This window comes from Sphaeramia orbicularis, chromosome 1, assembly GCF_902148855.1.
Source record: "Sphaeramia orbicularis chromosome 1, fSphaOr1.1, whole genome shotgun sequence".
NCBI lineage: Eukaryota > Metazoa > Chordata > Actinopteri > Kurtiformes > Apogonidae > Sphaeramia > Sphaeramia orbicularis.
The window spans coordinates 35298337-35314691 of NC_043957.1; the positions used below are offsets into that span (position 1 = coordinate 35298337).

The following is a 16355-nucleotide window of genomic DNA, read 5'->3' on the forward strand; positions in this document are numbered from 1 at the left end:
TGAAAAACACAAGGCACGACAATATATAGACATAACACAGTGTGCACGAGGCAGTACTTATAAATGTGTCCTGTACAAGCCTTCTCCTACTTTATTTTCATTATACAAACCCAGCCTGACCTCAGGTTTCTTTACTAGGTGCTCAATATGCTCTTTAAAGGGTAGCTTATCGTCCACCCACAAACCCAAATATCTATAGGATGATACTTTTTCCAGTTGCTTCACCTTCTAAGGTGGAGATGCCAATAGTGTCAGAGGTGGATTAAAGATGATCTTACTACTCTCCTAAAATCAATGGCAAAGTCTCACAGTCATCAAAGCATTTCAGGATTAAAAGACAGCACAATTAGACAAAGTAGTTGACATAATTAGCTGTACAAGTTGTTACTAGATGCCTACTGGGTCTCAATATTCACATTAACATGTACGAGCAAAAATAATAAATAAAAATTGCTTGGTAGTTGTTCTTTCTGTCATAATCAGTTTAAGGACCGCTTTCTCTAGATCAGCTCTGAAAATGTCACCGCCATTTTAAGGTCAGCCTCTACACTTGCAAGAGCTTTGTGTGTTTGTATGCATGATTGGGTTTGCAGTCAGTTGAGAGAATCTGTTCATACAGATAATTATATTAAAATGCAGACTTGAGTGAAAAAGGAGTGTGCGACATCATGGGTGTATGACTTGTGTCCTGCAGTGCTGACAGTGCTATGGAAACAGTAGCTTTCTCTAACCCCTGCTGCGTCATCCCTGACTGGTGCATTAGTGTCAGACTGACTCTGAACGGTCACAGCATGTTCACCCTGCATCCATGGGGTGGAATTAAACTCACAGTCTATCAGAGGGTGTTTTAGAGAGAATCGATAACTTAGCCCACTGTTTAATAGAAGACATCTAACTGATAATGGCCAAGAGATGGACAAACTAAGTCCGAGCGTAACTTATAAACACTGACAAGTCCAGCATAATGCCTTTCCTTATGCTATGACATTTTGGGTATTGGGTCAGTATTTTCAACAAAATGTCAACTTAAAAGTTACAAAAGTTCAACTGAAATGAGCCAAAATTACATCTTTTATATTCAAAACATGTTGTCATTAGTGTTGTGGTTCCCAACCTTTTTTGGCTCATGACCCCATTTTAACATCACAAATTTCTGGTGACCCTGGACATTCAAAACAGAGACATTTTTTCTCTTGGAGATGTCTTAGTGGGGCCAGGCGGGCGAAGAAATCTTTCCATTCTCTGTTCGATATAGTTTTCTGACTGTGACTGTGTCCGTGCAGGTTGAAGCATAGTAACGAATGTGGTCACATGATTGGGTCAATCAAGATATGCCCTCTCAGATATTATATCCTGCATTTTATTTGAACTTGATTTTTATTCGGAAAAGTGTGCGGTGTTTTAATTATAATGAAATATACATTGAATCCTTAAAAAAAATATTTTTATTAGTATCTTTTTTTTTTTTATCAATTATTAGAAATTTCAGGTGACCCCATTTGAATTCCAGGCGACCCCACGTGGTGTCACGACCCCAAAATTGAAAAACACTGCATTAGTGTATAATCACTTAAAAGTAGAAATCATCTTTTTATTACTTTAGAGCAGGGGTGTCAAACTGGTTTTAGTTCAGGGGCCACATGTAGCCTAATATGATAAAAACTGGGCCGGACCAGTAAAATAATACAAATAATAGGATAAGAACTTATAAATGTCAACTCAAAAGCTTTCTGTATGTTTTGGAGTGAAAAAAGTAAAATTCTGTAATGAAAATGTTTACATCTATGAACTGTACTTGAGCATAATATGAACAACCTGAAAATTCTTACAAAAAATAAGTGCAATGTTAACAATATTACGCCTTGTTTATCACTTATACATGTGCATCACAATTTACAGATTACAGTGGATCTACAAATACACAAAACTTTTAGTAACAGGCAGAATATTGGTAAAATTCCACATTTCAGACTTTTTTGTAAAAGGCCAGAATGTCAATGTAAACATTCATGTGTAATTTTACTTCTTTTTACACAAAAAAAAGAGGAATATTTGCAGTTTTCATTATTTATAGGTTATTATGACAGTATTTTACTGGTTCTGACCCACTTTAGATTGAATTGACCTAAAATGATTTGAACACTATTGATTGTTAACATCTTCAGTGTAATTTTTGCATTTTACAAATTCATCCCACGGGCCAGACTGGAACCTTTGGCAGGCCAGTTTTGGCCCCCGGGCCGCATGTTTGACACCTGTGCCTTAGAGCTATTTATATCTACATCAGGGAGGCTGAGGCAAATTAAGCAGGTTGCAATCAGCAACGTCACCATTATATGTGCTATTATAAATATTAACCCTTTCATGCATACTGGTCACTACAGTGGACAGCTATTCTACAGCTGTTCTCTTGTATATTCATGGATTTTGTTGTTCTTTTCGTTGTTTTTGTTGTTTGTTTGTTTTTTACACATATCTTTATTAAAGTTTACGACACTACATATCTTTTCTGGCAAGAATTGGTAAAATTATGTAGATCTCTCTTGAGCATAAAGCCCCAGAATCATAAGCCCTCCCCATAGTTTTCACATAATTCATCAGTAAATACATGTTTCTGTGCGTCAAAAATTAAACATGTGGTGTCCAGCTGAGTGGACATTTTTGCAACTTCATGAAAAATACGTTCATAAGAATTTTTGTTTTCATTATTATTTTTTAATGTATTTTTTAATTTTTTAAAAAAATTATTATTGTTATTTTTTAATTATTATTATTTACTTTTCAGAAGAAAATTTTTAATTGCATTGGTTTTTTCATGCCTAAAGAGGAATAAAAACACTCAGGAAAAAATTCTGATTAAGGTTCTCGTAATTCGTGCATGAAAGGGTTAAACATGAATGTTAAATTGTAAAGACATTAAAGATTGTTACAGACCCTTTTTTAGACAGAGACTGTGTATATTTCTAATAAAAAAAAACAAAATAATCAAAATGTTTAGTGTTCCTCAGTAAAATAACAATATTTTATTTGTGTCAACATCTGATGTTGTAGTCTGTCATGTTTGATAAGGCTCTAAGGAGTACTTAGTTTCCCCTCCTGAATATTGCCTGTAATACTGACTTTAGAAAATATCAAAGCAAGTCGTCCAGTAATCTGGACAGACATCTTGAGCTCTGGACAACCTGCCTGAGGCAAAGGCAATGTCAATCAGCAATCAGCCGGATACGCAGCTGAACTGTTACCCAGTGTATCCACGGTGGTGATATGTTTGTATTTGTCAAAGATACAAACAGTATCCTTTGGATCTTTGACATGTTTTATTCATAGATCCTGCTACAAATGGACAAGATTTGACCAGAAATACCCAAAATCCATATAACCTTCTTAGTATATTTTACTATTCTAATATTTAATACACTAAATTAATTGTATTAGATCTTTTTTCTTCATTAAGTTAATTAAATAATTGTTTTTGAAGTGATCGAAACAGCATTCTGACATTAAAGGAGAAATCATGTGAAACAGAGAAGCCACGAGGACACAAGGAGGCCTCAGCTTGTGTGTTTGGGTTAAGTTTGGACTTGCCAGCAGACACACTGGACGTCTGTTTGACTGGGACACTTACATCATCTGCACATGTGTGTGTGTGTGTGTGTGTGTGTGTGTGTGTGTGTGTGTGTGAGACTCATCCTGGGGCAGTGACCTTAATCTGGAGCACAAGGGTGACACAAGCTCAGACCACACAGTGACAGGAGTGACCTCAATCATCAAAACAAAATACACACACACATACACACATACATACACACATACATACATACATACATACACACACTGGGAAAAACACATCTTGGATTCGGCCTTACCTCTGGAGCAATGTAATCTGGAGTACCGCAGAAGGTGCGTGTGGTCACTCCTTCTAACATGTTCTCTTTACACATGCCAAAGTCAGCGATCTTAATGTGTCCCTCTGAATCCAGCATCACATTGTCCAACTTCAGATCCCTGAGGAGGCAGGCACACATTTAGACAACCTCTAAGACGCTGACTTTTGTGAAAGGTTCAGTAGATAGTTAATCTAACAACCAAATTCTTCTATTATCTTTTCCTTCAACAAAAACATCCTGCTGCTGTCTGTAAAGGTCTATCAAAACACAGGATATGGAAAAAAAAAAACCTGTTTCACCACCGTACAGGGCTCTGCTCCATGACATCATTCATAGCAAAGACAGACATTTATTTTAGCACAAAATTACTGATCACATCTTAAATGCAGCCCCTTCAGTTTGAGGAAGGATGGGTACTGTAAAGAAGTGAACACTCACCTGTAGATGATTCCTTTACTGTGCAGGAAGAAGAGACCCACAGCAATCTCTGCTGCATAGAACCTGCAATGACACCCCATATTTATACACCTACACCTCCTTCATAATAAACCCTAACTATATGATCTTGTCGACCTTAATACTCTTATTATAACGTATAAAGCCCATGACTATATGCTCCCCTACAGTCTACAGGAGATGTTTGAGCCCAGGCAAAGTAATTATAATTTAAGGGGAACTGAAATCTACAAGAAAATTAAGTGTAGAACAAACATAAAAAGCCAGTGTATCTTTGTCAGAGGGGTGCATCTGTGGAATAATCTGGAGCAAAACTTAAAAATGTCTTCTTCAATTTGTGCATTTAAAAGGGTGTATAAATCCACTATAATAACAAAATATAGAACATTATCTGAATAAGTGAATATCTAGTTAGAACACAGAAGTACGTATAAAATAAGATATTATTGTAATTAATTATCATGATAAGAAGGTATTATCACTGGGGATGTAACGATATGAAAATTTCATATCACGGTTATTGTGACCAAAATTATCACAGTTATCATTATTATCACGGTATTGTTGAAATGCGGTCAAAATGTTGAAAAAGTACTAATACGCACACTGAAATAATTTGAAAAAAAAAAAAACAAAAACAAAAAACAAAACCTAAAAACAACAACCAAAAAAAACAAGTAAAATAATAGGCACAATGTACTTTCTGTTGCATATTTTTTGTATACTTTTGTGTATTTTTTCTTATTTTTAGTATACTTTAGTATGTTTTAGTGTATTTTTGCATGTTTTTTCTATACTTTAGTGTATTTTTGCATATTTTTAGTATGCTTTAGTATGCTTTTAGTGTATTTTAGCATATTTTTTGTATATTTTAGTGTATTTTTGCATATTTTTTGTGTAGTTTAGTATATTTTTAGTGTATTTTTGCATATTTTTGTATACTTTAGTGTATTTTTAGTGTAATGGTGTGAGAAATGTTTGTATTTGTCATTATTTCTAGTTTATTCTGTTCTTATTTGACTGATTTTTGACCCACTTTAGCTCATACTGGTCTAAAAGTGGAACCTGAACGAACATGAGTCTAAAACAGTGAACACCATGCCAAACATACAAATGTGCATTAAAGATGGCACCTTATAGCCATTGTTGAACCATTTTCCATATCAAGTTTGTGTTCAAAGTGCAGTAATCAAACACGGTTATCATGATAATTAGAATTTAAACGGTAATACTAACCTTCTGGAATTTGACCATGGTTTATCATTATACCGGTTATCATTACATCCCTAATTATCACATTTATTAAGCATTGTTTTCGCAGTAAATGTTTAAAGTGCGTATAAATATTATAGTCTATATTAAAAACGGTTGATTACACAAATCTGATTGTGTGTGAGGTGACCAAAAAAGTGAATGGTTTGTATGGATGTTTTGTGTTATTGTAAAAATATAAAGAAGAAATGTGTGTTAGCAAAGCAAAGGAAGCGGATCTAGTTTGATTTTTAGTTTGTAAAAAGGGGGTGGGAGTCAATAAGTTATACTTTTTCCCACTCCTTTTCGAACGCAGAAAAATTTTGTTTGACCATGTTGTATGGTTTTTTGTTATCTGATGATTCTATGTGCTCGAAATAAAACTACACAACCACTACCACTAATCCTCCCCTGCAGAGCACCCAAAGGTCCTCCTTGGACTGACTAAATGTCTACATTTAGGCAGAGGCTGGTTAGATGTCATTACATGTACATAACCTAATGATGGACAACTTATTTTCCATTTAACCCTCAGCAACCAGAACACCTACTGATCTAAAATCATTAAGAACTTCTAAACTTCTGAAATCTATTAGCGCATTGAAATAATACAGGTAAAAAACTGCTTCTCAGCTTTTCAGCACAGAGGCTCTGTAGTGAACATGGAAACCTATGTAGTGTGACAAATCACAGTAGTTTTTATGCTTTGTTAATGATGTTTTGCTGAAAAAGCCCCTTTCATTTCATTTTGAATTTACCTTTGAATTTACTTTAATGAACAATATAGGAAAATATAAGTAAAAACCTGATTTGACCTAAAAAATGCACAAAGTAGGAAATAATATTATAATAAATGATAATAAATCACTTAGAAAAGTTCAAATGTAGAGAAAAATTAATTTAGAAGTCGCCACAACAATAATTCTAAGTCTTTAAGAGTTTATTTGTTTATTTGTTTAAAATGGATTCTAATTAGTTGCTAACAAGGTCACAACAACAAGGTAGTCCTCCTGGGATCCATCATTTAAAATAGCACATACATCATTTTAATGTATAAATATAAAGAAAACTTTACTAAATAAGCAACAGTAGTCGCTTTCCCATTGACCCTCAAATTGCACAAATATAACTTGTGCAGAAAAATGTACCTGTGGAAAAACGACAATTTCACCAAAAGTCTCATTTTTCGATTAAAAGTTTTTGCGCTGGCAAGAGGTGGTTTTTCAGGCATAGTGCAAACGGTATATCATGGAAAACTGCAATGGAAAGACCTTTTTTCGCAACTAAAGTCAGGTGAATTAAAAAAACGGATGCTGACAGACGTTACAACAAGCGAAAAAGAAGGAGAAACATGTCACAATATGTATGGACACACCAGGAAACCCGATAATTTTTTAATTTAGTACAAGATAGAGGGGTAATATATAATAATAATGAATATATCTGTAAATCAACACCATATTTACGTTCGTTGCCATGTTTATGGAATGACTTCTCGTGTCATCTCGCGATAATAAATAAACAAATCATCGCATTTGTGATTTAATGGGAAAACCGATATTACACACTTCTCTTTTTTTAGATATTTAGTAAATATCGGTGAAGTTTTGCGCAGATGTCCAATGGAAAAACGACTAGTGCCTTATAATAAAATAATTAAAATCATGTACAAATGTATTGTAACTTACAAATGTATTTCGAAGTTAACCACTTATGAGCATAGCTTTGGATTTGCCTGCATTTTTAATTTCTCCAAGCTGCATAGAATTAATAGGACTTGGTAGACATAAAAACTATACGCTATCTATGTATATGAGTACTGACCTGGGAACAAAAAACAAATTATCTCCTTTTATTTGATGTATCCTACATGTTTTAATCCCCTTCCTTTAAATTTCCTTACTCCATATTAAATGTAAACTGTGAATGTTCTTTTTGTTTGTAGGATGAGTCTTTCCCATCTGTCTGCACTGGCCTGTGTGTGATGTTGCAATAAAAAAATCTGTGTTCACTTTGCAAGAACAGAACTATACTACGTGTCACACACTACACACAAGATGTCCCAGAGCAGCCTTTTTGTCTCCAGTATGGTTTTACATGTTAACTTTTACACCTTCACTTTGCATGACAGATCATGCAAGTCAACTGTAGCCTGTCCTAGTTTGACACTTGTGCTAAAACACGTCAAGTCTTTATGCCATCTGCAACTAAACAGAGCCTTAGAGAAGACAAACAAATTTAACCATAAATATTTGATGAGGTTTTGTACAAATTTTTTTTATCTTAGATGGTTTGATTGTTTAACAGCAATGGGAATTTAGGCTTAAATCTCTAATAAAATTCATATTATTTATCTGACAATGAGTGTAGATCCCTATATGAAGGTGTGGGGTCATTTCCAATACAGTAAAGTAAGTTAGTAGTAAAACAGGCATGTCTTACACTGCCTGAGGTTCCTTGAACTTGCCCACTTGTTGGATATGATACATCAGATCACCTCCGTTCACATACTCCATGACAAAGTACAGACGGTCCTGCAAGGATAGACAGGAAATACAGAGGAAAAAATCAGGAATAGGAGAGATATGCGAGGATAGAGAGACAAAAACATCCACTCCAAGAGAAAAAAAAAAACAACTAAATGTCACAGCAGCTGTAGAATGGAACATTTGTGCCTCTCTGTTCACAGGCAGAGCTACAGTGCAGCGTCGCAGCCTCATCTAACCTTGCTGTCTGAGTTGTTCCATCGTTCCTGTTTTACTTTCCATGACAAGGTGACCTAAAAAGCCCACAACAAAGCGCTTCATGGAAAACACTCAACAAAGACATCTGTCAGGAAATATTCTCTTTGTCTAATAGTGCTGGTCCCTTACTGCCCGTGACAGGTTTGGCCTGACTCTATTCTGGATATATGCAGCAGTCCTTAGCAAAACAAAACCCAAGCAGCACACATATCAGCAGATCTGTGTTGACAGCAGAGTGAGTGTTTCACCAGGTCTACCACACTGTGCCCTGAGCAAACAAACCCTACATCTCCAATATTAAACTTTCCTTCTACCTGTGTATTCAGTAACGAGTCAAAAAAGACTTTCTAACTAGATTTTAAAAGCTAAAAATCAGGTTAGACATCTAGGGGTAATAATGGACTCAGACCTAAACTTTAACAGCCACATTAAATCAATAACATCAGCCTTTTATCATCTCAAAAACATTGGCAGAGTCAAAAGTTTACTGTCTAAACCAGACGTAGAGAGACTTATCCAGGCATTTATCTGTAGCAGGTTGGGCTACTGTAATGGCGTTCTCCCTGGACTCTCTAAACCAGCTGTAAGACAGCTGCAGTACATCCAGAATGCTGCTGCTGGGGTCCTGACTAGAACCAGGAAGTACAACCATATTAGTCCTGTGCTCAGATCTCTGCACTGGCTTCCTGTGGCTCAGAGAATAGACTTTAAAACAGCTCTGCTGGTCTATAAGTCTGTCCATAGTCTAGCACAGTGGTTCCCAACCTTTTTTAGCTCCTGACCCCATTTTAACATCACAAATTTCTGGCGACCCCAGACATCCAAAAAAGAGACTTTTTTTTTTGCTAAAATTAATTTGTTTTTGATCATGTAATAGTTTGCTATACTATGTTGCAAATAAACGGTAATTTTATACAACATTTAGTCTATATAAGTAGATTATTATGGATGGAGGCAGAAAAGCCAGGTGTAGATTACTGCACAAAATGAGAATTTGATTTTCCTTGGTCAGGATATGTACAGTCAGTCCAGCTTGGATTTACAAGGCTGACAATTAATATTGAACAAAAAATAACTCAAACTGTGAATTATGAAAGAGCTGCAGCATCTGAAACCAACCACAATGAACATTTGAAAGATAAACAGAACCACAGTGCTTCAGTTTCAGCTTCAGTTTGTCATGTCTATTATGGATTGGGATTTTCTCTCTCGACTCACCATATATTTTCTATTAATATGTTCATTTATTTATTTTTTTAATCAATTACTAAAAACTTTCAGGCGACCCCACATAAGATCCCATCCCCAAGGTTGAAAAACACTGGTCTAGTACCAAAGTACATCTGTGACATGTTGGTCCCATTTGAACCATCTGGGACCCTGTGAACCTCAGGGTGTGGTCTTTTGCTGGTGTCCAGAGTCAGGACTAAACAGGGTGAAGCTGTGTTTCAGTTCTATGCAGCTAAACTCTGGAACAGTCTTAATGATGATGTGAGACAGACCTCTACTGTGACAATGTTTAAGTCCAGACTGAAAACGGATCTGTTCAACTGTGCATAGAACAACTGAAAGTGTTTCATCTGCACTCTTCTCTTTTACTTTATTTTAATTGATTATTATTTATGTTAATGTTATGTTTTAATTGTGTGCTTTTAAATTGTTTCTTTTCCATTTTTGTGAAGCACTGTGAATTGCCCAGTGTATGAATTGAGCTTTACAAATTAAATTTGCCTTGCCTTAATTGTAATAGATGATGATGACCAAATATATCAGCATCAAAGACACTGAACATCTGTCAGGATACTCAAGAGCCGAGACTTTTAGTAATGACAGAACAGACACATCACCACTGTTAAAATCTAAGTCTGTATTTATTCATTTTTCAAACTACTTCATACTCATGGGAGAGTCGTGATGGATGCTGGAGCCTATTGCAGCTATGAATGGACAAAAGCTGGGTACATCCCCCGATAAATCGTCAGTTCATTGCATTTTAGACCAATTAATCTATTAATGTGCATGTTTTTTATTTTATGAATCCACACATTCATGGTGAGACCATGCAAACTTCCCCCTTGACATTCAACTGTCAGTCTCTCTGATGATGCTGGATAACATCACACTGGTCCATCTGTATGAAGGGCAGTGCAACAGCAAAACCCGTAATTACCACTTATCACCAATAGGAGTCGCCAAAAATAACAAAATACAAATGTTACAGATTATTACTTTAGATGAATTAATACAAAACAAGTCCTTGAGTGGGAAAAATATAGCTGGAAAAAAATAAAAAACTAAGCAAAAAATACATACCGAAAATGATTACTCTCAGAAATGACAAAAATATTAGTGATGAGTTGAGAACTATGCCAGCATACTTTTGTATATGGAAGAGTGAATGTGTCTTCTTGAATAATAATACCAGGCAGTGTCTAAGTATTTCTTGTGCTTGATGGTGTCTTGAATCCAATCAGCTGCTATGGTTCCATCTGAGAAATCCAGTTGCTAACAACTTCTACTTACCATCAAGTATATCTCACCCTGAGAGAGCCTGATTAAGAGAACAGTTGATTTTCACATTTAGAATAAGAGAACATATGACGACATTGGATTGGATAAGAAAAAAAAAAAAAGATTTATATATGATTTGATTTCTCAATTTTCTTTGTCATCTAACATTTATAGATAAGGATATATTTAGCAGTTTCTTTACACCTTATTATCGACAAACAGCAGATATCAGATCTCCCACTTCTGTGATTACGGATTTTCAAGTTTTAACAGATTGTAATGTTTATTGTAACCCTAAGCTCATTAACCTAAACCAGTGTTTTTCAACCTTGGGGTTGGGACCTCACGTGTGTTCCCCTGAAATTTCTCGTAACTGATAAAAAAAAAACCCAACTCACTAATAAAACATATATGGTGAGTTGACAGAGACAATCCCAATTTATAACAGACATGACAAACTGTGAAGCTGAAACTGAAACACTGTGGTACTGTTTATCTTTCAAATGTTCATTGTGGTTGGTTTCAGATGCTGCAGCTCTTTCATAATTCATAGTTTCAGTTATTGTTTGTTCAGTATTAATTGTCAGCCTTGTAAATCCAAGCTGGACTGACTGTACATATCCTGACCAAGGAAAATCAAATTCTCACTTTGTGCAGTAATCTACACCTGGCTTTTCTGCCTCCGTCCATAATAATATACATTATATAGACTAAATGTCATCTAAAATTATTGTGTATTCGCTGAATAGTATAGCAAACTATTTCATGATCAAAAACAACTTAATTTTAGTAAAAAAAAATGTCTCAGTTTTAAATGTCTGGGGTCGACAGAAATTTGTGATGTTTAAATGAGGTCAGGAGCCAAAAAAAGGTTGGGAACCACTGACCTATTGTTATTGGAAATCAAAATGATAAACCTTGCATTTATAAAGCAGTGGTAGACCTGGACCGCTTGCTTTGTTTATAGAACATACTGTGTGTTAAAGTCATATTTCACAACACAATATACACTTTAATCTTAATTAACCCTGAAGCTTAGATGTAAATGTCACATCCCAAAAAGTAGCAAGACAATCAAATAGCAAATAGGTCAGCCTGTAGGCCAACAGAGATTTAACTCAATAGGTAATGCTTTGGAATACAACACAAAAGACCAGGGTTCGATTCCTGATCAAAGCAGCACTTTTTCTGCAGATTCTCAAACGAAGGGGCGTAGGTAAATCCGCCATTGTAAAGGGACATGTTTAGTGCAAAGTACTGTGCGTTTTCCAGCTTCAGTGTAGACTTTCAAGTGTTCACACAATTGAGGAAATATATAATGCTTTATAACTTTTAACCTTGTTTCATATTTAACCTCCGGAGAGCCAGCTATGCATTTTTGTCCTCTGTAGGGGACAAAAGTTTGACAGTTAACCTTAAAAAATGCTGTCCATTGCAAAGGATATTCCATTAAAAAATGTATAAATAGATAAAAAACAATTAAAAAAATGTATCTGAAAAAACTGTTGCATAATGCAGTTTCCAATCATTCCAATTGTTTAATGTAAAAAAGCTAAAAAAAAAAGTTCACTTTCCTGTGTCTCAGGAGGTTAAGACATCATTGTCCTTTACTTTACTTTGTCTATGAAATAATATTTCTATCAATTTTACTATTTCTAGCAAAACATAAAATATGGGAGTTGTAAATAATACTTTATGTTTGTTTGCACTACTTTGTATTCATGTGGTTGCATGTGTCTGCATGTTTGTCTTTATTTTGCCACAGTATACTCTTTTATGATGTGGCTAATTATACAGTGTGTGTTTGTGCGTCTGTTTGTGCTCATGCAGGTGTGTACATCTGTATGCCTGTATGCAGGAAATACACTAATTCCTGAAGTCACATCTCTTTGTTTTCTCTCAGGTCGTGTTGTCTGATCGTGTCCTTAGTCAAACTTATACACACGTGTGCACAAAGACACACACACACACACACACACACACACACACTAACAAAGCTCAGTCTTCTAATTGGGGTTCGTCATTGTATTTGTCATACATGTCCTCTACTGCTTATACAACTCTTGATGATTAAGCTGTTTCGCTAAAAGCCCCTTCATGAATTAATCTGACCTGACCTGACCTCTAGTGACTCGTCCTAATGAGTGTCCAGGAGCGTTTCACCTACCACAGTCTGGAAACACGAGTGGAGATGTGTGAGGAAGGGCGGCTTGTCCTGCTGGGCCAGGACTCTCTTCTCCACCATGGTACACTCCACGTCATCGTCCTGGATCACCACATCCTTCTTCAGGATCTTTATTGCGTACAGCTCTTCGGTGGTCTTCATCTCTGCCAGCATGACCTTCAGAAAACACAGTCAGATGAAGAGAAATGATCAGTTCTAGTATACCGCTCAGATTTATTGGTCTTTTGCATACTCGTGTACACCACCTACCTTGCCAAAGCTGCCTTTCCCAACACAGCCAGGAAGGCGAAGTCGCCGAGTTTGACCTGGTCCAGGCTGGAACTGGATGGAAGCTGGTTGGATGAGGTGTCGTCTGTCTCCGTGATCACCTTTTTACCTGGGCCTAGCTGGCTTTCTGCACTCAGGGCACAGAGAATGACAAATATAAGAAATCTTAAGTACCTATAATGTAACACACACATATGACATAAAGCTGTAAAAGATACAGAACAAGCTGAAGACTTCTGAACCACTTCTTTATAAAGGGCAGAGATTTCTTCTTGTATTTATATGTGAGGAAAAACGGTCAGGACAAAAAAACTTTAAATATCTCTTTGCTTTCATGCCATGTTTACACTAACAATGAAGGCTTTAGGTGCATTCACACTGATGATTTTCCCACATACCCACTCACAATCACCATGATAATAAGCAGAATTTAAAGAATTTAGAATCAATGGCATGACGCGACAATGGTGCAGTTGTGGAGAAAATGTGATGTCAAAAGTAGCTCTGAACAAAATACAGTTTTTATGAGATGTCATGAACTATAGCACAGAAAAAAGAGAAAATAGTTTTTTTTAATGCAGATTGTACAACATTATGGGCCAATAAATTACTAATAGCGATCCGATAAGTTATTCTCAGTATGGGCTGCTCCTACTGGCTTATGATGAACATAAGAGTGAGAAAAAGCAACACAACCCTAAAAAAAATCATCATTAAATCATCAATATTAACTAACTTAACTGAGTAGACAAATTTATTGAACTGGTAAATCAATACTATAAAAGAAAGTTTTCTCACTGTTATAATCACAATAAATCTGATGATAATACGTTTAATAGATTCTATTACTGCATAGCTCACGAGTTGCTTCTCGAGTAATGAAAGGTAGATAATATCACACTGTGTGTATTGCATGCATGTCCAGTCCACACAAATTCCCTAATTGTCCTGACCAATAGTGATGTCAACATTTTTCCCAACTATGCACTTCCTTCATGCCAGATCATGCGTAGGTCCCATATTATGGGCCAGATGCTCCAAAACGCTTGCTTAAAACACATAGCATGACTGCCAAAAGACAACTCTAACTTACATTAAATCTAACTTTCCACACTTGCCTGTCTCAGACACTACAAACCACATGTTGTCACGTCAAGTGTTCACACTCAGCCAAGGCCAAATGCAGATCCATATTCATGCTGAGCCTCATGGAGGTCGTCTGCACACATGCTACTCTGGACAAGTCATTTGATTAGCTTTAGCAAGGACTACAGTGCATTATTTACCATAAAAGCCCAAAATCTAAATCTGGCCAGTTCTGGGGGAGGTGGTTCTCTTTTCATTTTCGTTAACACCACTTCTCTTGGCTGCACCTTCAATCAGAAGTTAAACAGTTGTAGTTTGCTTTATAATAGACAAAGCAGCACTTCATAATGACTCAAATCCTTAACACATCCACAATACTGTATAACATGGAGGAAATCGATGACAGAGACAAATTAGAGGCTATTAATTTGTAGCAACTTAACAAATATGAAACTTACTTCAGTGTCAATTCAACATCGGTCGTCAGTTAAACAAAATGTAAAAAATTATTCCTAAAAATAGGTATGTTTCAAAGGCAGGTTCATGATAATCACAAATTTTCATGTTTCCCTGTCAATAAAAATTTTATTTGCTATACTCTCAGCTAAATCTCCTGAGCTTTAAACTGGGAAATTCAATGCTAAGCAGCTTTAGTTTGGTTAATGGCATCTACCAACAGCCTGCTCTTTATCTGGGGAGCAGCAGTGAATGTAAAGCAGAGCACACTGCACCAGATCACAGCACACCTGTCAGCTTTAGCCCATAAAAAAATACATTAATAAAAAAAATGCCTAGCAACACGCCTTACTTCCTTCCTCTTAGACACACCTGATCAGAGTCTTCCACAACTGCTTGGTCCTGAAACCATAGGGAGAAGGGACCCAAAACGGTCTGACTCACTTTATACACTTGAGCATGTATGTGAACCTCTGTGTCTGGTTCATTAAGACACTTAATGAGTCTGGCATATAGACACAGACAGGCATAAAGAGTATGGATCAAATATGAATGTCACTCTGCAACTTTAGCCAAATGACAAGAACATTCTAATGCAATATGTATGTATTATATGACAAGTTTGTACCCCAAGTATACAAACAAAGAAAGGGATGAACATGTAAATATACAATATATGGACGAAAATACTGAGACACATCACACCTACAGCTAACAGGACTTCACATTTCTGTTGATTTGAAAAATTATCATGATAACAATGTCAGTTGTGGTTAATACTTACCACAATAAATGTCAAATCCATCTTTTTTAGTGTAAAGGATGATTTTTCTTCCTGAGAGAGAAGCTTGCAAAAACCAAACATTTACTTGTGTGTTTTAAAATGAATATTTACGGTCAGACTAAGATAAATATTTAAGAAATAGAGAAGTACAACAGTTAAAATAATTATAACAGGGTTAAAATATATTAAGATTAAGTAAAAACAAATAGATAAATAAATAATCCCAAAGATTTTTTTTTTTTTTTTTTTTTTAGGTTTTCTGATTTTTCTACCATCACTACTTTTCTGTTTTCTTGGTTACATTGCAGATGAAGCCTTCACCTTAATATATCCAAGACTAAATAAATAAAGATTATTGCAAAATTTATCACAAGATGAAAATATATTATGAAACTTGACATTATTATTTTGCATCTCAGCCCCCTATTGGCAATGAAACAACTTAATTTAATGTGCCCGACTTGATTCGTCCATACAGTGTACAATTGTAATTTGAAAAAAATAAATAAATGAGTGGAAAATAACAGCAATATAACCAATATGTACAAAGTATCATTATGAAGCTGAGAAAGATCCAGTGTTATAGAAGAAAAACAAACTTTAAATGTGAATGAGAGTTGAAACAATGCAAAGTTTGTGCAAAAATCAAATCTATTACATATGAAGAAAAGCAAAAAACATGAAAAATTAACGCGAATTAACCTTGAAAACAGTGATGAATTACATAT

The 16355-nt window shown here is 35.5% G+C and overlaps 1 protein-coding gene across 1 annotated transcript in view; it reads right to left on the reverse strand.

Moving 5' to 3' along the window:
• prkcaa (protein kinase C, alpha, a) overlaps nt 1-16355 on the reverse strand; it is a 278370-nt gene that overhangs the window by 57779 nt on the left and 204236 nt on the right. The window contains 6 exon segments of the mRNA XM_030136372.1: nt 3867-4005; nt 4326-4388; nt 8037-8128; nt 13017-13190; nt 13284-13306; nt 13309-13420. Coding sequence (XP_029992232.1) covers nt 3867-4005; nt 4326-4388; nt 8037-8128; nt 13017-13190; nt 13284-13306; nt 13309-13420 — 603 coding nt within the window.